Source organism: Rhodnius prolixus, unplaced genomic scaffold (assembly GCF_049639745.1).
Source record: "Rhodnius prolixus isolate KJV_2025 unplaced genomic scaffold, Rpr scaffold_18, whole genome shotgun sequence".
NCBI classification, from domain to species: domain Eukaryota; kingdom Metazoa; phylum Arthropoda; class Insecta; order Hemiptera; family Reduviidae; genus Rhodnius; species Rhodnius prolixus.
Window position 1 is genome coordinate 210,993 of NW_027411636.1, and position 25,096 is coordinate 236,088.

Consider the following 25,096-nt stretch of genomic DNA (forward strand, 5'->3'; position numbering starts at 1 on the left):
CGCTAAGAAGTACAGTGATACGTACGTTTGCTAGTCGTCTACGTCCACGACACCTAATTTGGTACTTGGACGAAGTGTAAAGCTCCCTTAAAAAGTAGACATTACTTGTTTATATACTCGTAAATGTAACTGTTACACACGAATTCGAACTGGAGATCTTACAATTTTTTAAGTCTCTACCATTAATTCATCATTGAGTTCGGACTTCCATACCAGTCTGCTTACTGCTGAAAGATAAAGGTTTGATATGTTTCACAATTAAATATCGTGTGGTAAATACAGAACCAGACTAGGTTTCGTACGCTAGGCTTAGTGTTAATTTCTAACTATCCGACAGTTGCACTGCGCATGAGCGATGGAGTATCTTGTGATTTTCAAGAACAATAATTTTTATGTGACACGTTTTTTGTTTTAATTTACAGAATAATTTACAAATTAAATTTGAATCCAAAAATATTAATAGAATGTTACAATAAAACCTTCTCTACGTCTAAGAGTGAGATTTCTCTGTGGAGAGCCCATCAGGTCGAACTGGGAGAGTGCCATGCCAGATTGGAAGCTGACACTCTTGCCTGATTGCCACTGGTACACCAGTTGTCTTGTAGGATATGCATCTGCAGCAAATTAGTGATTTTCTTTATAAGCCTATGTTTTTTTTTTTTTTTTTTTTTTTTTTGCTCTAGAACACACATTCCTGGCAAAGGAGTCGGAGCAATTGCAGAATATTCACATCTAAAAAGTAAAAATTTCATCTCCTTTAAAGTGAATCTTTTCCCAACATTAAAACATTCCAGTATGATATTTTACTCTGGATTTCTAAAATGTGGTAATGCTTTCAAATTTTCGATTAGCAATTGCTTTTATAAATAATCTTGGAGCCAAGAGATCAAAGCAGCCTTGTTCATCTCTAAACGACTTAATACTCAAAGAATTTTTTAGAGTTCTAAGTTGAATTTCGGAAACCGGGCCAACCACTCAAATTTAAATAGTGGTCGATAACAGAAATTAAATAAAGAAACCGTTTTAAACAAATTCCTACCCCATAACACAGAAGATTTATCACATAAAATAATTATTTCAATTTTTTCCATAATAGATTTAGCATCTGGTTTTCTTCAGAGAAAATGAAACCGGAAGAATTTTGACAACCTGGAGGTGAGTTGCTGGTTACGAGGAAATATTCCCTTTTTTTGCAATTTTAAGAGCACATCTTCAAAAAATCTACAGGAGAGAATTGGCGTTTCTCATTAATGGAATTTCTTTTCCCAACTTTTGATTGGGAGTGAACATTTGTTTCTGAAGTAGGTGTACGAGTACATTTAAAATAGGTCATCACGTCATCTGTATGAGAGCAGCAAACTGCTACAATCTTGCAAGCACTCCAAAAAATGCCGAAAAGAAAATTGAAATTTAAGATAACTTTTATTAAATAGACGAAAAGAATATTTTGTCGATGTGTGGGGGAGGAGTGAGGCATTCGCATGAGATGAGAGATGTAATTTTCATACAACATTTGAAATAAGATGGGAGTTGGTTATCTGGCGGAAGGGGTGACTATCTGTGGTAGAATGGAAATCAAATTGCGTTCTATTCAGCCTGGAGCAGACATTTGATCGTGTCCAGGCCCTTTCCCATTTCCGTCAATACTTCCTCCAGCAACTGGTGAAGTTTGCGGAATGGTTTCCTTTGTAGGAAATAGAGCAAGCAATATTCAATATACCCTCCTCTTGCTCCCTTAGCTCTATTAATGGATTTGTTTTCATAAGCGAATAAAAGCAAATAAAAATATCACATTAAAAAGTAGAAAGAAAAAGACGTACAGCTACCGAGAATGAGCGGACATGACTGCCTATCCATTGGAAAGTTGTGTAGTTCCATAGGACACTTGGCCTTGATGGTCAGTCTGAAATAGAACAATCAAACAATCAATGTCAAAATTCATAACTTTACTACATTTCATAAGTCCACAAACTAAGCAATCATTGTTTGGGATGGTGCAAAATAATAAATCATTACAATAAATAGCACATAACATATAGCACCAGTCCTGGCGGTGATCTCCTGTTCTACGCACATGTGAAGATCTCCTAATATTTGAAATATAATATTTAAATTAAAATCGTATCACAACGTCTCGTGTTCCAAAAATTTTATCAAGCAAATTCAAATACCGTCGGCGGGCCTGATAAACTGTCCTCTCGGGCCATAGATTGGTGACCCCTGGCAAAAGCCCTGAATATGACTTAGTCACTAGGTAGAAAGCTTGACAAAAATAAATAATAATGACTGAAATTGGCTGAAATATTCTTTCTTTCTTCTGGATTAATGAAATCAGTCACCAAGAGCGAAGTGTAATACTCTTGATTTGTTCGAACTTAATACTGATCACAAATGTTTACTGATTTCATGTTGAATAATATTAAATAATTATATTATTATTATTTTACCGTGAATTGTGTGTAGTAACTAGTGCGTTAGTATTTTTTTTACTTGTGTGCTTTCAACAATCTCCTTCGCAAAAAAATGCCACAATTTGGGCACAAAAATCTATTTTAGAATTAAAAAATTAATATTACGCAACCTTAATAAATGCTAACAGTTGTACCTGAATAGGGCAGCATAAAGGGTGTTAAGTTTTTAAAAGGTGTGGAAATTTTAGAAAGTACCTACCTCATGGAGTAAAGTATATCGCCTTCTTGACTGATTCTCAGTAGTTTATTAGGGACAGTGATTGTGTGTACATAAGAATGTTTGCCGTTATAGAAATATGTATCTGGCCTCCAGATTCTTTCCAACATCTTAATGCTCAGACTTAGACTTTGAATAGGTCCGAGAAAACTAAGCCGTGGGTCCCGCCAGTATTGGCGGAAGTAGCAATCCATTGAATAATCCTGCAACATTTCCTGCAATTTTTGTCTGTGTGGAATATGCGAAAAAAACAGAAATAAGCGAAGTATTAATTGAATGGCTCGCCGCCGTTTTTACAATACATGTTTTGTTCGTTGGCACATTTTCTTTCTTCAAAAATTTATTAGTTCGATTTCAGTAACCACCATTACAACACAATATCGTTCTTGGTTCTTGAAGAAAGAAATCAAGTTGAAACTCAAGACAATAATATCAATGGATTAATATAAATTGAGTTTCTTGTGAAAATTGAGGGTTCCAGCCCACCACTACAAAGTATAAAAAAAATATTTTTTAATGAGACCAGGAAGTTATGATAAGTTGTTCCCTGTTGTCAGCAGTTCCAGTAATATGAATTGTTTGTATTTGACGTCAGAGGATCTGATTTAAGAACTCATGCTTTCTGCTTGAAAGTGAATTTGGAGGCCAGTATATAAATCACAGCAGTCGATATTGGGTATTGAACCAAAAGTTACTGAAGAAATAAAATGTCATGTTTTCCTGAGACAGAGTGAATGTAATGAAATACATTTGTAGCGGCTGGGCCCGCGTCACCACGCTTAAAGTAGCTGTCTACTGAAGTAACTATTCCCTAAGTCTGATTAGTTTCTGTGCGTTTGCCCATTAATTGTTACTAACCCTTGCTTGAATGACAAAATCTTTGGCATGAAGACTGATGGGTTCAGCCTACAAAGATATTTATAGTACCAAGGAGGTGTATCAGTATTTATCACAGCACTTCTTCAAACTAAAATTTTCGCCAGCCTAAGTTGTCCTAATGCTAATTTTTATTTATTTTATTTATTTATTTTTTTGTACACGAAAGCGTTCGACACGTTTTTGGAAAGCTCCTAAGAGATAGAAAAGAGAATATCTATGCAGCTGCAGAGAGCAATATGAGTTTACAGGAAGGGCGTTCTGTATGGATGGCATTCATCATGAGGCCAAAAATTCATAAATGAAAATGTGTGAATACAATATGCTTCTCGACCTTATTGACTTAAAGAAAGTAAATGGTAATGGTCCAAGAAACATTGTATGATGGTGATGAAGATAGCTGAGGTTGCATAAATAAAATTTGTATAGCATAAACGTTGGAATTATATTATAGACATATACTATAAAGTAATGGAGACTTAATACTGTTAAAACTTTTTAGCAAGAGCAATCCAGGAATACCTATTGAATCTAAAAATTACTTTGGTCTTGATCGATAGCAGGACGTAAAGCCCACCTAAATGGTTGTTACCTCAGTATTTATGTTCAATTTTTAAATGATTAGATCGTCTTCGCTCAAACAAGAGAAAGAAAGAAAGAACCATAATAACAAACCAGGAATGGGACATAAGGATAAATTTGAATGGAAAGCTTCCAATAATGGTGGTTTTTTCAATGGTGAAATATAACTTTTTTTCCTTCATGGCCATGGAAAGCCAAGAGAAGGGAAGCAAAGAGTAATGAAAGTTGTGAATTAGTCGAGGTACAAGAATACAATTTTACTGTTCAGTAAAATATCCGTCTTCATTAAATACAGTGTTGGGCAGCGTCTAACTATCAAATTTATAATGGAAAGCGGCAAGAAATAGAACCACTCGTAAAGCTAAGTTAGGCCGTCATTTACAGAAATACGAAAAGGCTGAGTGCTGACAAATCGCCAGAGCGAAATACCTCTAGCCCTTTATCCTTCATTATCTTATATGAAACTATGTTTTAGCTCTGAGCAAGAAACAGTTGAGGACAAAATAAGGTGGAGATCTGTGAACGAAACAACATTAATGTATTAATGAAGACCCTACTATTCTCGAAGTAATCCTAATATTTGAAGAAATGGTGTTGTATAGATTCTGAAGTGATGAGAAGCGGTTCAACATTTAGGTAATCCTAAAGTGCGGGATTGCAAAACAATAAACAATTGTACGGGTAAACTAAAGTGGCAGAGCCTTGAGATAAAATGGTGGTGCGAAATGACCAAGTAAAGCAACTCCATGGCAAACTTAAAAATATAACTTGGATGTCAGAGGATATGACTGCTGAAGTTCTTAGTAAGTCACTCTCTACATGAAAAGAAAATCTTTGTTTTTGACCACTGGGAAAATGATGATCTTTAAAACAAGAAAATATTTTAACAAGCTCCTATAATAATGGTTACAAAAAATAATTTAATCAAATAAATAAGCACAAAATGTTTCTAATGTAAGGTAAGTGAATTAGAGTGGATATTTACCATATCCAATTCTGACACAGGCCCCATACTTTTAATTAACATATTGGTCTTGATTACTGTAGGCTCTCCTGAAACATGTTCCTTTGGTAAGTGTGCAGCAAAAAATTGCATTTGTGTGGCTTAGCTGGGTGTGGATTTCTTTAGATACATAATAAGTTGTTTACAAGCAGTTATAATTGAGGAGTGCCCACCCTTTCCATGAGTCGGTGTCTGCGAACTCTCATAGTTCTTTAGAAGATTCTCCAACACAATCGTTATGTTTCTAGAAACATTCTCATTTCCTCCAGATATCTTTACTTCAACAATATCTTTAACCTGGTCACTGCTGTCAGTAACTGTATTATATCCTTCAAGTTCAGCAGACTTAATAGTAATTGGACCACTCAGAGACGATACTTCTAATATAGTATCTTCACTCCAATGGGATTGATCGCATCGGCACTTGGTTACCGTCCTACACAAACCAAAAGAACATTTGCATTTTGACGAAAATAGAATTCATAAAAAAGTATGTTTACATAAACTCTACATTTTTACACTTATTTATTTCACAGATTTTTAAGCCCTTTTCTAATATTTCCTTTCAATTCCACTGGATTTTATAAAAAATTACAATCATCTAAAATTTTTTCTGCAATATTTTTTTAACCATAGTAAATATTCTAAAGTCTTTTTGTTTTCTCCTGTCCAGAATCCTTTGTAGAGGAAATGTATTCTGTAATCTCACTAAAAAAATAATGCATTCACTAAAAAATTAAACAGGCTCCACGATAGCCGAGAGTTTAGAAGCGAGCAAAGAAGTATTGTGGTAATGCAATGGTTTTATGAGAATTATAGTAAAGTATACTTGCTAGTCGCCTTCGTCTACGATACCAAATTTCGTGGTTTGACGTAAAGCCCTCCTGACAAAGTCGCAATTACTTTACTCCTTTAAAACGTAGTGCTTATATCGTAGTCTTAATCTTCTAATGAACACAATTCGTGCAAGATGGGTTTCAAGATTGGGTTTTCAAGAGTGAGTGAGAGGACAATACTTGTACAAGAACCCTTAAAAAACAACTTATCAGAAAGAAAACTTTGGCTGATTTGGGTTTCTTTGGAGGTCTCCAGTTTATCTTTGGTTTTAGGAATAATTGTATTATGAAGTTTAACTTTTCTTAGTCTCCCAGTAAACAGAGTTAGTTACGTTTCTAGTACAGATTTACTTCCCGCCTACATTTCAGCATCAATGCCCACATAGAAGCACGTTAATCTATTAATCAAACACAAATAGACCGGTACTGTGCGAAACTTTGCTTCTTAAGAAAACAGTAGAATTTTTTATTGTTTCCATTTGCAAAGAGTACAAATGGGTGTTTTAAGGACCTAGATCCCGAGTTGGCTCCCAAAATAATAACTCTCACATTCAGTCCTTACTTTGGTTTAACATATCTTGAAACTACCAGTCCCGTTACAATACTTTCTCAAATCCGGCAGGGGCAGGTTTATAAACTCTTATTATTATCTCTATTCTAAATCCCTTGGTGTTCCCGAACCCAGAAAAGACTTACTTCTTTCTTTAGACCTAATTCTTTGGGTTTTCTCCTACATTGTTTTGCTAGCTTTGATGAACATTCTGATTTATCCAGGGTCTTCAAATCCTGGATGTCTGAAAAAATTCTTACTCCAAATATCCGTTATTTTCTAGTTTCTCCAGCGAGCAACTCTTGGATGGCCATAACCTCTACCTGAAAAACTGATGAAACGCCCCAGCGGTAGGCTGATCTTCACATCCTTAACTATTCGAAACAGCGGCTAAGGTGCTACTTTGAAGCGTCCGTGAAACTGATCAAGTTTTAAGGCTCGGTACCGGTTTCAGGCTCCAATACTTGAATCTCTCAAGTCTGCTTAATGAAGCAAGTCTGTTCTAGATAAAAGAACACAGTCTATTTAGGAATTGTTTTCTTAATCTCTGTGGGCTCATCTCTAAAACCTTAATTCCCTCGCCTTTGCCACACATCCTCCAATATAACTTTATAGCTTCACCCTCAATGACCACATCCAACGGTGTCAAATCACGGTGAGCAATATCTCATGGCTTACCGAGAGGAACTTCAATATAACAAAGTAAGGATGGCTTCCGTTTGCCTTCCACATATGAAGGATTTTGCAGAAACAGATATAATTTTGATTTTCTCAAGAAAAAAAAAAAAAACGAATTAAAAAAATTTTCACCGAAATAAATTACAAGATCAGAGCTTTTTTATTCCGATATAAAAAACTAAGGGAATTTGAACTTGTGTATTTAGTATTGAAATAATTTTGGCCAAAATATGAGTAATTAATGTAGATATTCTTAAAATCCTAATTAACTTATTATCTGATAGAAAGGCACTGGATTACAAATGTAAATAGAGTGAAGTTCGATAGAGTGCAAAGTAAGTGCAGTTAGTAAGCAAGAATTTGACAAAGTACCTGAACAAGTGCCAAATCAGCAGCCAAGCCTCAAGTGTACTTAAGTCCATGTAGGGTAGACAGATATAGTCGTCTTGTGGGAAAAGTTCACGGCACTCAACAAAACGTGTTAAAAAAAGTTTAATTTTTTTGTTAAACTTTAGTATGTAGAACTAAAACAGAAGAGAAAATCTTAGTAAATAAAAATGAAATCTGAGTATTATCTGAGGAGTTCCCAGCAGTGAAGTATAACCTCTGGAGTTATGCATTCTGCAGAGATATCATATTGAAGACCAAAAGACAAAGTCAACCCCAGATAATGAATGTGGATTCTGCAACTATGTATATCAATATACATTTCCAACTACATTCCTCGTTTTTCTTACTTCATTAAACTAATTTACAGAAGCAAAGGTATTTTTAGTGCATGCCACGTTATTGGTCAAAATAATTGAAAAGCAATATGGCTGCAATACACAAACCTCCCTCTCTTACTCTAATAAAGAATGAAGCATTTTCTTTCAACGATTCTCTTGATTTGTTTACATTTGAAAGAAAGAAATTTTGTCCTGTAGTAATCCAATACTAGTTGTAATCTACCCAAAATACCCTCCTATCATCCCGGACATCCCGTTTATCTTATTCTGTAGAGAATGGTTTTAAAGAAAATAAATAACAGAATGTATTTATTTGTTGAAGCTAACTAAAATGATACAAAAATTTCAAGATCAGCCTTAAAGAAGAAGGAAGTAGCAACGTAGACTTGGAACTGGAAATAATGGTTTTGAAATTGTGAGAGAACTGAAAAAGCGATGCGACTGGTATATATCGAACATAATCTAAGAACAATCATATACTGGAATCAGTGTAAGTATAAATAAAAGTAAGATTTGATGATTTAATGTGATTAAATAACGAAGTGCGCCATCGGAATTCAAAGTGAAGCTAACCAGATGGAGTTCTAATGCAACAAAATTATATTATATAAACCCACTTTACCTTATAAACGAGGATGTGCTCTTTATTTGGTCGTTTTATCATTTTGTAAGAATACAGGAAAAAATTGTGAAATTTGGGTGTTTTTCAATTTGACGCATTTTCCAGCAGAGTTTTGTCAATCAACCCTTATATAACTGTCCAACCGAACAGTTTTATTGTTATATTCAATATTTTAAAAACAAAAAATAGTAATAAAGTGATTAAAATTACTTTAAAAAAAGGGAAAGTTGTGCAATAGTAAGATGGCCAACTGGGAAGTTCTCACGGTTAGCAATGCCAGCCACCTAATGGTTAGTAATGTTAGCTCTACACTACTAACAGAGCCGACAAGACTAAGAAACTAGCAAGTTTGATGCGGAAGGCTCTTAGGACAGGTGAATTGCTTATGATGGCGGCTAGGAATTAATTCAGATGTCTCTATGACTTTCTCTGCCATTGTTTGGATCTCTGGGAGCAAAACGATTTATTCATATTTATTCCGAGAAGAAAACATCGGTATATTGCTGAATCGAACACATGCTGCAGGGTCAGCAGAACCGTTGTAATAGGCTTTCAGCTGTATCAGCTGCGTCTGAGTTGTAGAATATGGGGCACACATCCTCCTAGGTTTAAGAAGATGCTACTTACTTGGCATTAATACTCGTATTTCTAGTATTTTCAAATTCATCTGTCAGTACATGATTGCACTTGTTCTGGAATCAAACGGGGTAACTGTACAACTGATACAATATCAATTGATAAATTTTCGTTAGATTTAAAGTTCTTTCTTGTGTACTCAACCTTAACATTTAGTTAAAGCTGATTTGTTGGTTCGCACCGTCACAGCAGGTTTGTTGATTGCAGTCTCATTATAAGTGGCGCTCTACCAATAACTAATTTCTTAGACGGATTTACCGACAATTGTTATATTGTAATTTATAACTGTTAATTACTGTTTTAATTTTCTACTAGTTTTGGAAGATTTTCCATACAAAGAGTTAAATTAACAGATACAAACAATAAAAAAGTGAAAATCAGATACTATAAAAAAAATAATTATTTGTTGCATTAGAAATTAAAATAACTGCAAATTGAAGGGAAATGAAATAATAGGCTAAATAATAATAAATAAAAATTTAGCAATCAATTAGATTTGGAGTAAACCGTTGCCAAAAAATGGAATCTTTGGAAAATGATCTTGTAGTATGGGTTTTGTTATATACCGTTGTTAATAGGTTATCCTTGGAAATATGGAGGAGTGTCAAAAATTTTTTAAGAAAAATTTCTTTTTTTATACCGACGTTTCGACAAATTTATTGCCTCCTTCTGGGTAATATAAATTTTTATAGTTGCATATTTAACTACATCATCATAACTATTGATAAGTACTTGTAGTTGGCGTATCTTTTCGTTGTATTAAAACTGTCCGGTAGGACAGTTGTATAAGGGTTGATCATCAAAAACTGCAGGAAAAAGCGTAACGTTGAAAAACACCCAACTTTGACAATTTTTTTCTCTTTTTCTATAAAAGATAAAATTCCCAAATTTTCTTTATAATGTAGGGCAAATCCTCCTTTATAACTGTAATTTTTTTGCAACAACTCATATCTAATAGGTTTCGAGAAAAAAGTTGCCGAAAATGAGCAAAAACGGCATTTTCAAAAATTGTTGTTGTTCTTGTTCTTGTTGTTGTTGTTGTTGTTGTTGTTGTTGTTGTTGTTGTTACCTTTTTTGTAAACTGCGTAGCGCCTAAACGCGCGAACCGATTTTCATGAATGAGGTGTCATTCGATTCGGAATTTTATGTAGATGTGCCTTTTGGGGGTCTCGTCGCTGTACATCGAATGGGAGAGGAGTTAGCCCCCTTTATGTAAGGCCCCCTTCAAAATTATTATTACTAATTACTCTGTAAATCTTGGCCAGATTTTGATAAAATTTGGTAGGATGATAGAGTTAGGGCTTCCGTACGTAACATTAAAGCGGCGATCTAATCTTACACTTGTTAAGGGGAAGTATAGCGATCGTTTCAAATTATCGACACGTGAACCGATTTTCATAAATGAAGTGTCATTCGAATCGAAATTTTGTACAGATTTGCACTTTGAAAGTCTCGACGCTATGCCTCATTAGGAGGGGAGTTTGCCCCATCCAAGTAAGGCCCTTTCTAAAACTATTATTACCAATATTTCTATAACGCTTAGTCCGATTTTGATAAAATTCAGCTCGAATAAGTGGTTAAAGCTCCTCTACTTGGCTGTGAAGGGCCATCAAGCTCTTGCACCTACTAAGAGGAAGTACTGCAATCGTTAAAATTATCAATGGGTGAACCTATTTACATTAATGAATTGTCGTTCGATTCAAAATCTTTGCCTTTTAGGGAGAAGTACTGTAATCGCAGTTTATTTTTCTTACTCCTCTTAAGAGGAAGTACTGAAATCGCAGTTTAATTTTGCTATTTACGTACAAATACCTTCCTATGTTATTCAAAAGGCTTTTTTTTTTTCTTTTTTTTTTTAAATTGTTATTGAGGATGGTTTGTGGGACCGCAACTATAATCATTATTTAAAAAGACCACTCCAGTGGTAGTTACGGTTCCGACTTAACACCTTATCAGATTATAATGATAGAATTGTTTATTCCAAATTTTAAAAAAATCTGTAAAGCAGATATTTAACTTTGCAAAACAGACAAAAAGGAAAATTTATCCAAAAGGTACAAAAATCTCCTTAACAAAAACTTACAGTTTAAAATGTTAAGTATAAGGGTTGATTGAACGCCAAAAGGTACACAAATCATCTAGTACCCAACATTTCATTAATTCTTCATTAATATTTAAGTAATTTTACTGCATTAATATTCATTAATATTTTTTAGAATTTATTAGATGTCACAGAACCTTATGCTGGCCACTTCATTTATATTATTTTTTTGTTATAATTATGATAAATCACATATATGTACATGCATGTTAAAGTAGAAAAAGACAAAGTTAGAGTAGGCTACTGTCTTGAATTCGTCTTACCGAAATATTCGTGAGCACAAATAACACACAGTTATAACAAGTAGATTATTCAACAACAATTATTGATTTCTCAATTGTAATTTAATTTAGTCCCCCTAATTTTACTTATAGTAAAATACTGGAATAATTAGCTGTCCTAAAAATATGCATCTTATTTATTTTATATTACATATATACAACATTGTGGGATGAATACCTAGATTGAGAGTGTAATTGAAGAAAACTATATTATTTGCGATAAAGCCAGATAATTATTACCTATAATTATAAACGTTTAAATACTACATAAAATAACAATTACATTAATCGAAGAATGAACTTAAACCGACGATTTTTATTTAAAAATAAAAATAATTAAATAAAATAAACAAAGTCATTGATGTATGTTGGTGTAAGCATTTTTTAAAAAAGGTTTTGAATTTTTTAGCCTCATAATTTTTTTTTATTTTTTATAACGTTTTTCTTTTTAACCTGTAATTAATAGTTTGATTATTATAGATTAATAGATATTAAAGTCAATCTACAGTGCTACTTGAACATATATTTTGTAGACGAAAATGGCCAGCATAAGGGTCTGTGACATCTAATAAATTCTAAAAAATATTAATGAATATTAATGCAGTAAAATTACTTAAATATTAATGAAGAATTAATGAAATGTTGGGTACTAGATGATTTGTGTACCTTTTGGCGTTCAATCAACCCTTATACTTAACATTTTAAACTGTAAGTTTTTGTTAAGGAGATATCTATAGGGGAGGAGTTAGCTCCAAATAAGTGAAACCTACTCTAAAAATATTATTAACAATAAATTTGTAAATCTTAGTCCGATTTTGATACAGTTTGGCAGAAAGAAGCAGTTAGGGCTTCCCTACGTACCAATAAAGTGCCTTCCTGCTCTTACATCCACTAAAGGCAAGTATTCCAATCCTTTCAAATTATCGCCACATCTACCGATTTTCATGAAATCATTCATTTCGAAATTTTATGTAGTTGTGCCTTGCTGCCTGGTGGATATCTCACCGGTGGGCAGAAATATAAGTCAGGGATAGGATAAACATGCATGCAAAAATCAACGATATTATCAAACATTGCCAATCTAATCACATGTTCAATAGGTTATATTAATTTGAAAACAGTAATTTCGATATTGCGTCTTAAGAGGTACATACATTAGAATAACGAGTGAATTGAGACCTTAGCAAACGTGACAGAAGCCTAGAGAATAGTTTGGGCCGTCTATTGATTACGTAAGCGAAGAAATTGGTGCACGCTGGCATGTTGTGAAATGAAGTTAGTTTCAATCTGTCGCGTTGTAAGAATATCGGATGAAGGTCTACAGAGAAGCTGTAAAAAAGAAGTGGCATTGCGTTGTCACATTCCCGCAGGAATGGAGCTGGCGAAGTGACAGCCAGAGTGTCAGACAGCTCCCCCCCCCACTCAAATTGCCAACAGATAATTCTTTTCATTCTGGCTTCATATCTTATTTTACTGCAATGGCTGACTATTTCTTTCAGTCAAGTCTAAAAATATCTGAAAGTAAAACTGATGTAAACACTTACACAAATTTATGTTTTAAGCACAGATTCGAATTCATTACAATTTTAATCAGCTGTTCATCCTTTTATTTTTTAGCCACCACGCTACCACGTTATATTGTTGATCACAGGCCTTAACTAAACGGAAATAATGCCTTATAATAAAGTGACCACATTTTCGTTGAGACAAAGCGGGACAAATGGGATGAAATGAGAAATACAATTTAGTTATGTATATTTTATTGTATACATTCATATACTTGTACAAAAATGTATTTATTATTAATTATTGGTAACTATAAAAATATTTGTAAAAAATAATAATTTGAACATCATGATTTTTAATCAAATTAAATTTTTTATTTAAAAAAAATTATGATTTTCTTTCACGGTCATATTTTTGATCCGAGTGAATGCTTTGCAATAGATTCGGATCATTTATTAAAATGTCGTGAAATATTTCACATGAATTGGTCAAATTATATTAAAACTGTCCGGTAGGACAGTTGTATAAGGGTTGATCATCAAAAACTGCAGGAAAAAGCGTAACGTTGAAAAACACCCAACTTTGACAATTTTTTTCTCTTTTTCTATAAAAGATAAAATTCCCAAATTTTCTTTATAACCTTAACAAAAACTTACAGTTTTAAAAGTTAAGTATAAGGGTTGATTAAACGCCAAAAGGTACACAAATCAGCAGTTCCCAACATTTCATTAATACTTCATTGATATAATTTAAGTAATTTTACTGCATTAACTTTTCCTTCACATTTTTTAGAATTTATTAGATGTCACAGACCCTTATGCTGGCCATTTTCGTCTACAAAATATTTACTCAAGTAGCACACCATTTAACTTAGATTGACTGTAATATCTATTTATCTATAATAATCAAACTATTAATCACAGGTGAAAAAGAAAACGTTATAAAAAATATAAAAAAAATAAGAGGCTAAAAAATTCATAAACTTTTTTTACATCAATGATTTTATGCATTTATTTTTATTTTTAAATAAAAATCATTGGTTTAAGTTCATTCTTCGATTAAAGTAATTGTTATTTTATGTTGTAGTCAAACGTTTGTAATAATAAGTAATAAATAATCTGGCTTTATCGCAAATAATATAGTTTTCTTCAATTACATTCTCAATCTAGGTGTTCTTCCCACAATGTTATATATATGTAATATAAAATAAAGAAAATAAAGATATGCATATTTTTAGGACAGCTAATTATTCCAGTATTTTACCATAAGTAAAATTAGGGGGACTAAATTAAATTACAATTGAGAAATGAGTAAATATTGTTGAATAATCTACTTGTTATTAAATGTATGTTATTTGTGCTCACGAATATTTCGGTAAGACGAATTTAAGACTGAAATATTGTTTTGAATCCTCCGTGATTGAAATTTAAAAAGTGGCCGACTCTAACTTTGTTTTTTTCTACTTTAACATGCATGTATATGTGACTACTCAGAATAATTCATCACTCATTTTATCATAATTATAATAAAAAAATATTATGAATGAACTGGCCAGCATAAGGGTCTGTGACATCTAATAAATTCTAAAAAATGTGAAGGAAAAGTTAATGCAGTAAAATTACTTAAATTATATCAATGAAGTATTAATGAAATGTTGGGAACTGCTGATTTGTGTACCTTTTGGCGTTTAATCAACCCTTATACTTAACTTTTAAAACTGTAAGTTTTTGTTAAGGAGATTTTTGTACCTTTTGGATAGATTTTCCTTTTTGTCTATTTGCAAAGTTACGTCTGCTTTACAGATTTTTTAAAATTTGGAATAAGCTATTCTATCATTATAACCTGATAAGGTGTTAAATCGGAACCGTAACTACCACTGGAGAGATCTTTTTAAAGAATGATTATAGTTGCGGTCCCCAAACCATCCTCAATAACCATTTTTTTGAGAAAGCGTTTTGAATAAAATAGGAAGGTATTTGTACGTAAATAGCAAAATTAAACTGCGATTTCAGTACTTCCTTTTAAGAGGAGCAAGAAAAATAAACTGCGATTACAGTACTTCTCCCTAAAAGGCAAAGATTTTGAATCGAACGACAATTCATTCATAATGTAAATAGGTTCACCCATTGATAATTTTAACGATTGCAGTACTTCCTCTTAGTAGGTGTAAGAGCATGATGGCACATCACAGCCACGTAGAGGAGCTTTAATTACTGCTTCGTGCTAAATTTTATCAAAATCGGACTAAGCGTTATAGAAATATTGGTAATAATAGATTTAGAAAGGGCTTTACTTGGGTGGGGCAAACTCCCCTCCTTATAAGGCACAGCGTCGAGACTTTTAAAGTACAAATCTGTACAAAATTTCGATTCGAATGACACTTCATTCATGAAAATCGGTTCACGCCTCGATAATTTGAAATGATTGCTATACTTCCTCTTAACAAGTGTAAGAGCAGATCGTCGCTTTAATGTTAGGTAGGGGAGCCCTAACCCTATCATCCTACCAAATTTTATCAAAATCGGGCCAAGATTTACAGAGTAATTTGTAATAATAATTTTGGAGGGGGCCTTACATAAAGGGGGCTAACTCCTCTCCCATTCGATGTACAGGGCCGAGACCCCCAAAAGGCACATCTACATAAAATTCCGAATCGAATGACACCTCATTCATGAAAATCGGTTCACGCGTTTAGGCGCTACGTTGTTTGCAAAAAAGGTAACAAGAACAACAACAACAACAAGAAGAAGAAGAAGAAGAAGAACAAGAACAAGAACATTTTTTGAAAAAGCCGTTTTTGCTCATTTTCGGCAACTTTTTTCTCGAAACCTATTAGATCTGGGTGGTTGCAAAAAAATTACAGTTATAAAGGAGGATTTGCCCTATATTATAAAGAAAATTTGGGAATTTTATCTTTTATAGAAAAATAGAAAAAAATTGTCAAAGTTGGGTGTTTTTCAACGTTACACTTTTTCGTGCAGTTTTTGATGGTCAACCCTTATACAACTGTCCTACCGGACAGTTTTAATGTAGGGCAAACCCTCCTTTATAACTGTAATTTTTTTGCAACAACTCATATCTAATAGGTTTCGAGAAAAAAGTTGCCGAAAATGAGCAAAAACGGCATTTTCAAAAATTGTTGTTGTTCTTGTTCTTGTTGTTGTTGTTATTGTTGTTGTTGTTGTTGTTACCTTTTTTGTAAACTGCGTAGCGCCTAAACGCGCGAACCGATTTTCATGAATGAGGTGTCATTCGATTCGGAATTTTATGTAGATGTGCCTTTTGGGGGTCTCGACTCTGTACATCGAATGGGAGAGGAGCTAGCCCCCTTTATGTAAGGCCCCCTCCAAAATTATTATTACTAATTACTCTGTAAATCTTGGCCCGATTTTGATAAAATTTGGTAGGATGATAGGGTTAGGGCTCCCCTACATAACATTAGAGCGACGATCTAATCTTACACTTGTTAAGGGGAAGTATAGCAATCGTTTCAAATTATCGACACGTGAACTGATTTTCATGAATAAAGTGTCATTCGAATCGAAATTTTGTACAGATTTGCATTTTAAAAGTCTCGACGCTACGCCTCATAAGGAGGGGAGTTAGCCCCACCCAAGTAAAGCCCTTTCTAAAACTATTATTAATATTTCCATAACGCTTAGTCCGATTTTGATAAAATTTAGCACGAAGAAGTGATTAAAGGTCCTCTACGTGGCAGTGAAGTGCCATCATGCTCTTACCCCTACTAAGAGGAAGTCTTGCAACTGTTAAAATTATCAATGGGTGAACCGATTTACATCAATGAATTGTCGTTCGATTCAAAATCTTTGCCTCTTTGCCTTTTTGGGAGAAGTACTGTATTCACAGTTTGTTTTTCTTACTCCTCTTAAAAAGAAGTACTGAAATCGCAGTTTAATTTTGCTAGTTACGCACAAATACCTTCCTATTTTATTCAAAACGCTTTCTCAAAAAAATTGTTATTGAGGATGGCAACTATAATCATTCTTTATAAAGATCTCTCCAGTGGTAGTTACAGTTCCGACTTAACACCTTTTCAGTTTTTTTTTTTTTCTTCTTCTTCTTCTTAAATGGCTTTTAGTTCTTGCTAATTAGCCAGAGGGTATTATCGGTATAAATAGTTATATTGATATTTGATTTGATTTAATACATTCGAATAGTTCCATGTATACTATGGGGTCTTTTGTCATTAGGATGGAATTTAAGTGTGGTGGGAGCGTGCAGTTTGAGGCTATAATTGCCTTCCATAATTCGTCTCTGTTTTTTGAGAGTTGTGGGCATGCCAGAATTAAATGATTGGCGTCAGCATCCGATTCTGAATCGCAGGAACAAGTTCCGTTGATGTTGACGCCTATTCTTGCCAGATGATGGGGGGTGTAATTGTGGTTTAGCCTCAACCGGGTTATTGTGCCATAAAACCTTCTCTCCTCGCTAAAGCCATAGAACCATGGCTTTTTGGGGATGAATTGTTCAATTGCCGCGTAAAATTTTCCTTTTTTCTGAACCTGAATTTTGTATTCCCCTTGTCAGGTTGAATAACATTTCACTTTGTAATTGTTTTTTACATCGCTGGGTAATAATATTTTTAGTTTTGGACAGCTAGTTGATGTGACTGCCTCTTTGGCCCCAGCATCAGCAACTTCGTTGCCTTTGAGCCCTGAGTGGGCCTTTATCCATATTAGGTGGGTAGCCTTGGTGAGGGATAAATTGTGAAGAAGTTTCACTGTTTCTAAAATGAAAGAAGGGGCATCCCGACCTGGATGCTTTAGTTTAAACAGGGCGCTCTTACTGTCGGACAAAATTCCTACAGATTCTACATTATTTGTTGCCTGTGCAATCTGTAAGCTTTGGTTAATGCCGACGAGTTCTGCAGTGAAAATGGAAGCCAATTCGCCAAGCTGGTACTGGTAGCTCGCATCCTGCTGCACGTCATATACGGAGCAACCCACACCGTCCGCGGATTTAGAACCATCCGTATAGAGTACATAAGCACTGGGAAATTTATTCTGAAGCTTTTCCAAAAAGTATGCGTTATTTACCGAGTTGGGTTTAGACTTATCATAGTTATAAAAATTGGTGTGGATGTTCTTGTTAACGTCTAGGGATTGTTTCAATTCCGCTGTATAGAACGGCAAAACCTCCCTCCTCTGGAGGGACAAGGAGTGACCAGATAATTCGGTTAATACTCCCACCAAGATCGGATCCTTTTTTCTTAGCCAATATTTGTGCGTAAACACCGTACATGCAAAGTTACTGATTTTTCTAATTACCGGTTTACTGTTGACACATAATCTATTAGTAATAAATCTCGAGGCGAGTATTTTTCTCCTTATATTCAGGGGAAATTCTCTAGCCTCCACTAGCAAGGCGTTAATGGGAGTCGAGGTGAGAGCCCCAAGGGCGGACCTCAATGCTTTATATTGGATTTTATCCACCCTGTTTAAGTGGGTAGGAGCGGCATCGCCGTAAAGGAAGCTTCTATAATCAATTCGAGAGAGGACAAGATGTTTATATACGGTTAGAGAGGTTTTGGTGTCAGCTCCATAGTGCAAATGGTTGATCATTCGCAATATGTTCAAGCATTGCTCGCATTTTTTAGTGACATAATTGATGTGATCCTTCCAGGTAAGCTTCGAATCTAACCAAACGCCCAGCGTCCTCATCGAAGGCAAAACCTGTAGGTTATAAGGGCCAAGTGCCATGGTGGTGTTGGTGGTAAATCTCCTTCGGCGAGTGAAGATAGTTACGCTACTTTTGCTTTCTGATACTGTTAAGCCGAGGTCTGTGCACCATTTATTGAATTTATCCATTGCTGCATATAGTATGGACGTGGCTTCATTCAGGCTTTTCGCTTGGCTGTAAATGAGTATATCATCAGCGAACTGTGATATTCCCACTTGTGAATTAATTGTGTCTGCCAAATTTGCGGTGTACAGTGTAAATAATATAGGGCTTAATATAGAGTTTGACGCCCTTGGCCATAAAGGACACCATTACATCAGACATATATTGTCCTATCGTAGAGCAGACTAAGAATTTGCTTGGTTATCCTCGGCGGTGCCTCCATAGCTATCAGTTTTTGTATTAATATTGGTATGCTCACATTATTATATGCATTACGCAAGTCTAAGTTAGTAGCCACCAGGAATTCTCCATTTGTAACCTTTTCAGGTTATAATGATAGAATTGCTTATTCCAAATTTTAAACAAATCTGTAAAGCAGATATGTAACTTTGCAAAAAAATGAACATCTATCCAAAAGGTACAAAAATCTCCTTAACAAAAACTTACAGTTTTAAAAGTTAAGTATAAGGGTTGATTAAACGCCAAAAGGTACACAAATCAGCTAGTTCCCAACATTTCATTCATGCTTAGTTCATATAATTTAAGTAATTTTGCTGCATTAACTTTTCCTTCACATTTTTTAGAATTTATTAGATGTCACAGACCCTTATGCTGGCCAGTTCATTCATAATATTATTTTGTTATAATTATGATAAAATGTATATTATATCCGTTTTTAAATAGGTACTTTATTTTAACTCTATTCCGAATTATTCTTCGGATTTAGCTTTAATTTGCTTTTTATTCTGAGATGTCACATATATATGCAAAAGTAGAAAAAGACAAAGTTAGAGTCGGCTACTGTTTAAATTTAAATCACGGATTTAAAAGAATATTTCAGTGTTGAATTCGTTTTACCGAAATATTCGTGAGCGCAAATAACACACAGTTAATAACAAGTAGATTATTCAACAATAATGATTCATTTCTCAATTGTAATTTAATTTAGACCCCCTAATTTTACTTATAGTAAAATACTGGAATAATTAGATGTCCTAAACGTATGCATATCTCATTTATTTTATATTACATGTATACAACATTGTGGGAAGAACACCTAGATTGAGAATGTAATTGATGAAAACTATATTATTTGCGATAAAGCCAGATAATTATTACCTATTATTATAAACGTTTGGCTACTACATAACATAACAATTACTTTAATCGAAGAATGAACTTAAACAGACGATTTAAAAAAATAAATAAAATAAAATAAATAAATAAAATAAACAAAATCATTGATGTATGTTGATGTAAGCATTTTTTTAAAAAAGTTTTTGAATTTTTTAGCCTCATAATTTTTTTATAATGTTTTCTTTTTAACCTGTAATTAATATTTTGATTATTGTAGATTAATAGATATTAAAGTCAATCTACAGTGCTACTTGAACAAATATTTTGTAGATAAATATGGCCAGCATAAGGGTCTGTGACATCTAATAAATTCTAAAAAATGTGAAGGAAAAGTTAATGCAGCAAAATTACTTAAATTATATGAACTAAGCATGAATGAAATGTTGGGTACTAGCTGATTTGTGTACCTTTTGGCGTTTAATCAACCCTTATACTTAACTTTTAAAACTGTAAGTTTTTGTTAAGGAGATTTTACATAAGATATAGATTTTAAAGTTTTAATGTTCATCTGCGTTTTTTCAGTTGTCCATATTTTATTGATACTAGAAAAAACAAGTTCTGTTGCTGCATTTGTTCCTGGAAGGGAGAGTGCGAATTCTACAATTTTCAAAATATTTTCATAAGCAATATTATTCTGTTTAAAATCAAGGAATAACTCCGTCCATTTTTTGTCTCTTTCCACATTTGCAGACAATCAACATTTAATTTTTTCATCTGTAACATATCTTTTTGCCAACGACACCTCATCAAAAAGATCATTTTCGCAAAATGGTTACTAATATATTCAAAAGATTTTTCCACATATTCCCATAAAATCTCCTTTTTTAATGTCACCCAATTAGACGATCCCAATGTACGAGACGTAACGACAATGATCGAACACCACCGAGTAAATCTTACTCGCTACATTGCCTAATTTAGTTTACTCTGCATGCATTTTATGTGCTTTTTTTAATGTATTTTTTATTCCTTTATATTCACCATAATACTTAATAAATAATGGGTAATACATTTTTACAGTACATTTAAAATAAGAAATGCAGATATTTGCTAAAAAGCGGGACATTTTTAAAAATCGGCGGGACGCGGGACAGTCCACTAAAAAGCGGGACTGTCCCGCCAAAATCGGGACGTGTGGTCACTTTACCTTATAACGAAATAATAATGTTTGGGATAAACATTTTAAAAGACGGTTTCATAATCTAAAAGTTATTCACATCAGAATTTTGTAAAATTTTAATGTCACATCGGAAAGGGGAGTTCTTTCAAAATATTACCTTTGTCAAACCATTAATTTACAACAAAAAATTAGTTTATTTTAATAATACACTATTAAAAAGTAAGTAATCGTATAAACGTTATTAAAATATCTGAAAATTCGATTACTTAATTTGAATTTAAGAATACACACGAGATGTTTAAGAAACTTAGTTTGTCGGGATCAAGTTACACTACTTATCACAGCATTATTTTTCTTTCTGTTGAAAGCCAAGATATGAGTGTATTTGGTTTCAGTGTATTATAAAGTAATTATTCTACATAAAGAGGGCGCTGGTTGAAAAGGCAGAAAGAGGGAACAACATGAATGGTATTCAAAGAAATTAATATTTGTTGATTTTGGATGTATAAGAGAGCCGCTTTTACCATAATTAGGCTCTCAATTCAAGCAACTTTAATTAAATGGGCTGAGCTATTTAGCTACACTACTTAGTTGTTCTTTGAATGAAGGAAGAAGATTAGTTCCGATACTCATCTTCAGAATCCAAATCTTATCTTTAGAATCCACCATTAAAATTGATATTTACTATTCCATTCAAATATAAGCAAATTTTTTTGAGGCACCAGGTACTTCCTGACTTCTAGAAGAATATTGGCCGAGAGGCCAAATTTATAAAGGCAAAAAAAAGTTAAGCGCTACCTCTTTTTCTATTATGAGATTTTGTTATCAATTTTTCAAAAAACGTTTTTAGAAGATCCGCGAGAACAAGTTGATTGTTCCATCATCCAAGTGCTAATTCCGTACCAGTTACTAACCCTGTGCGATAATTAGGATAGGTAAAAGTCCGGAAATGACAAGTATTAACAACTGATATGTATTACATATGTTATATTCAAAGAGAATGCGCTTAGTTTAAATCAACGTGATTTTGTAGCCATCATCAATGCTTAATATGAAGTAAATAAATGGAGAATATGTAGGACAGTACTGTTGAAGAGCCTGGCAGGGTGGCGCACACCGGGAACAAAGCACGTCTCGCTCCACTTCTGCCTTTAAGAGCACTTGGGAAAAATATTTCAATAGAATAAAATAGTTGCAGCTAATACGAAAAGAGTTTACAAAAATTATGGATTATTCGACTATAAATGGGTAACTTCACCAACATAACTGCGCAGTTAAGGTCAAATGGAATCCTTTGAAAATCCTCCCACTAGATTCGCCTTGACTAATGTCAATAGTAGATCAAGGAAATGTCTGGTGTTAATCTGAAAATGTGGTAACCCGACACTTACTGATAGTTTAAATATTTGTCTCTCCTTCAGACTGTAAATTGACTAAATATTTAGTTGATTTTGATCCAAACGGGAGAAAAATAAAACTCGCTTATTGCAATTATAATAGTATAAAATAAAAGGTTTCTTCTAAAGAATTGGTATTTCCCAATCATTATCGATCCAGCATCTTTTGTCAGTAAAGGGGAGCAGTTGGCATCACGCTCCCATTACGCTTGAAATCATTTGAAAACACCAGCAGCTCACCTTGAAGATACTTAATGAAGTTAGAAATATGATCCTGAGAGTAAGAGAGATTTAATGCAAATTGTTGCAGCCGACGTCGGAAAAACAAACTGGAAAGCGATTTTCGGAAATTGTAAAGGAGTTCGGAGCCGAGTGCTGAGTGGTGTTTGTCAGTACTGCAAGGTTAGGTGAACCCTTTAGGAGCGTTTTCCAATAAAATCTTAGGAAATGAAAACTAGATTAGGAAATTTTCCCCGCCCGAGCTTTCCCTAGAATAAAATTTTAAGCGATATTTTAACAAAGAGTTCCTAGAAAACAGTCCAGAAAATGTCGCCACATTATATTAAATTAAATAAACTTTCAAATAAAAGTAATACATTTACAAAGATTCTTAAAGGTAATTCCTCATCGTAGAAAGAATTTTGGGACCTCAAAAACTGACATTTTCTCTCCATGTGATTTTTCAACAGGGACTTTGCTGCCCGATCCTATGGTGTCAAAACGTAAGAAGTTTGAGCGCTATGCTACTGGTCAAACTTACCAGACATTAAACACAATTTCTAAGTTATTCCAAGAGTTGAGTGATGCTTCTAATTAGCACAATACCATGGCACTTCCATCATCGCCTAATTGTTCCTGCCCGAAAACAATACCACACTCACTGCTTACCAGCCGCTAATCTTAAATTACTCACAATGGATGTTTTCCTACAAAGAATACTACTAGAGGCTTGTTTCTTTTCTCTTTTGGTTAACATTTAATCAAGCTTCTTGTATAAGGGCTTATTTTACAAGAATACTTCTCTAAGCAGACTGCAACTGTCTATTTCTAGGCAAATAGGCCGAGTGTTTTGGCGAATGACATACACATTATTTGGGTTAACAGCAGATAAGATCGTGTTTTGTAGCGTTAAATGTATTTACTTTTTGGTTATTAGATATTAAATATTTTTACTCTTATTTGAATAATTTAAAAACGAATAAGACGAATTTCATAACTCGAATTCGATATAGTGATGAATTTTCTGTTCTCTAATCAAGCAACGTCGCCTAATCAAGCATCTTTAGTCAAGTGTTGTTAACTTCAGGAAACTATGAAAACGATTAGTGAAAATTATAATGATGTAAAATGTAATTTTATTTGTGAGATTTCATAAAAAGGAATAAGGCAGAAGCTGTTTGGTCGGATTGTATTTGAGTGGAAATTTAGTTGAATGGTTTATTATTAGAGATTTAGGTATTAAATAGGACAAGAACCTTATCACTTGTGCCGATCATTTCTTCCTAGCCAAATATTTTCTTAAAACAACCAATTAAGTAAAAGCGATATGTTGATGAAAAGTGAAAAACGAAAAAAAATTCCTTAGAAATTTTTAATTTTTAAATTTCTGACAAAATTTTAACAAATTCGTATACCGAGCTTACATCCCCAAAAATAGCAAGAAACTAGAACATTATACTCGCAGTGGAAAATTGAATTTCCTATTTTAAATATTAAGTGCGTGAAAATGCATCCTATATGCGGAAACATTTTGTTCCAAACGTGATCAAATTTTAAAGATTTTAACATTTTCAATTTCGCATTCGGAAAACAAACTTTCTTTAATTTTCTCGATAATTACACGAGCATTAAGCAAGTAAATCTCTAGTGAAAACCCAGATTTATAAAGGAAATTCTGAAGTGCCGAATGTTAGCCAGTTTGGTTTTAGTAGTCTCGAAAATTTGCAAATCTTGAATCGTGCATCTCGTCCAGTTTGAAACGAAAAACTGGTTTATAAATAATCCATTTGGTGTTACTAGAATAAGCGAAGCCGTATAAAGTTCAAATTTGACATTTCTTTTTGGTTGGGCTCACAAATTAGCTTTTTGACAAAATCAGCTAATCGTAAATGCCACATTATTTAATCGATTAATTTTCTGGAGATCTGCTCCAAAATATTTTTTAAACCATCCACCGCTCATTGCATTACCCGTTGTTTACGAGGCATATTTTCTCTGAAAATTGCTGCTCAAGGCAGTCCTCTGGGAGAGCGGATTCGGCCTCCATCTAAATAGTAATTAAAGTGTGCTGTATAAGCTCATTATTTGTAATGATATTGCTAGATCTCAATAAGAAATTTAAATTCCAAATTTGGAGAAAATGTTTTAGTTGGACCCGATTGGCTCATTAAATGCCAAAAAGTGAAGAAGTTTAAGGCCGATACAAAGGATTCTCCCCCCCTCATACACCAACGGCATCATCGCTAAAAATTGTCTTTACATTTCAAACGAGAG

The 25,096-nt window shown here is 33.7% G+C and overlaps 2 protein-coding genes across 2 annotated transcripts in view; both read right to left on the reverse strand.

Moving 5' to 3' along the window:
* The window catches only part of LOC141462196 (gamma-aminobutyric acid receptor subunit alpha-6), a 61,973-nt gene that overhangs the window by 36,500 nt on the left and 377 nt on the right, over window positions 1-25,096 (reverse strand). The window contains exons 2-7 of the mRNA XM_074143855.1: window positions 7,586-7,737; window positions 5,323-5,585; window positions 5,132-5,199; window positions 2,671-2,891; window positions 1,821-1,903; window positions 480-614 (exon numbers count right to left, since the gene is read on the reverse strand). Coding sequence (XP_073999956.1) covers window positions 480-614; window positions 1,821-1,903; window positions 2,671-2,891; window positions 5,132-5,199; window positions 5,323-5,585; window positions 7,586-7,635 — 820 coding nt within the window. The 5' untranslated portion in view covers window positions 7,636-7,737. The remainder of the gene's footprint in view (window positions 1-479; window positions 615-1,820; window positions 1,904-2,670; window positions 2,892-5,131; window positions 5,200-5,322; window positions 5,586-7,585; window positions 7,738-25,096) is intronic.
* Window positions 17,632-18,915, reverse strand: LOC141462171 (uncharacterized). The gene has a single exon (XM_074143805.1). It carries the CDS (start codon window positions 18,913-18,915, stop codon window positions 17,632-17,634), a length of 1,284 nt encoding a protein of 427 aa, XP_073999906.1.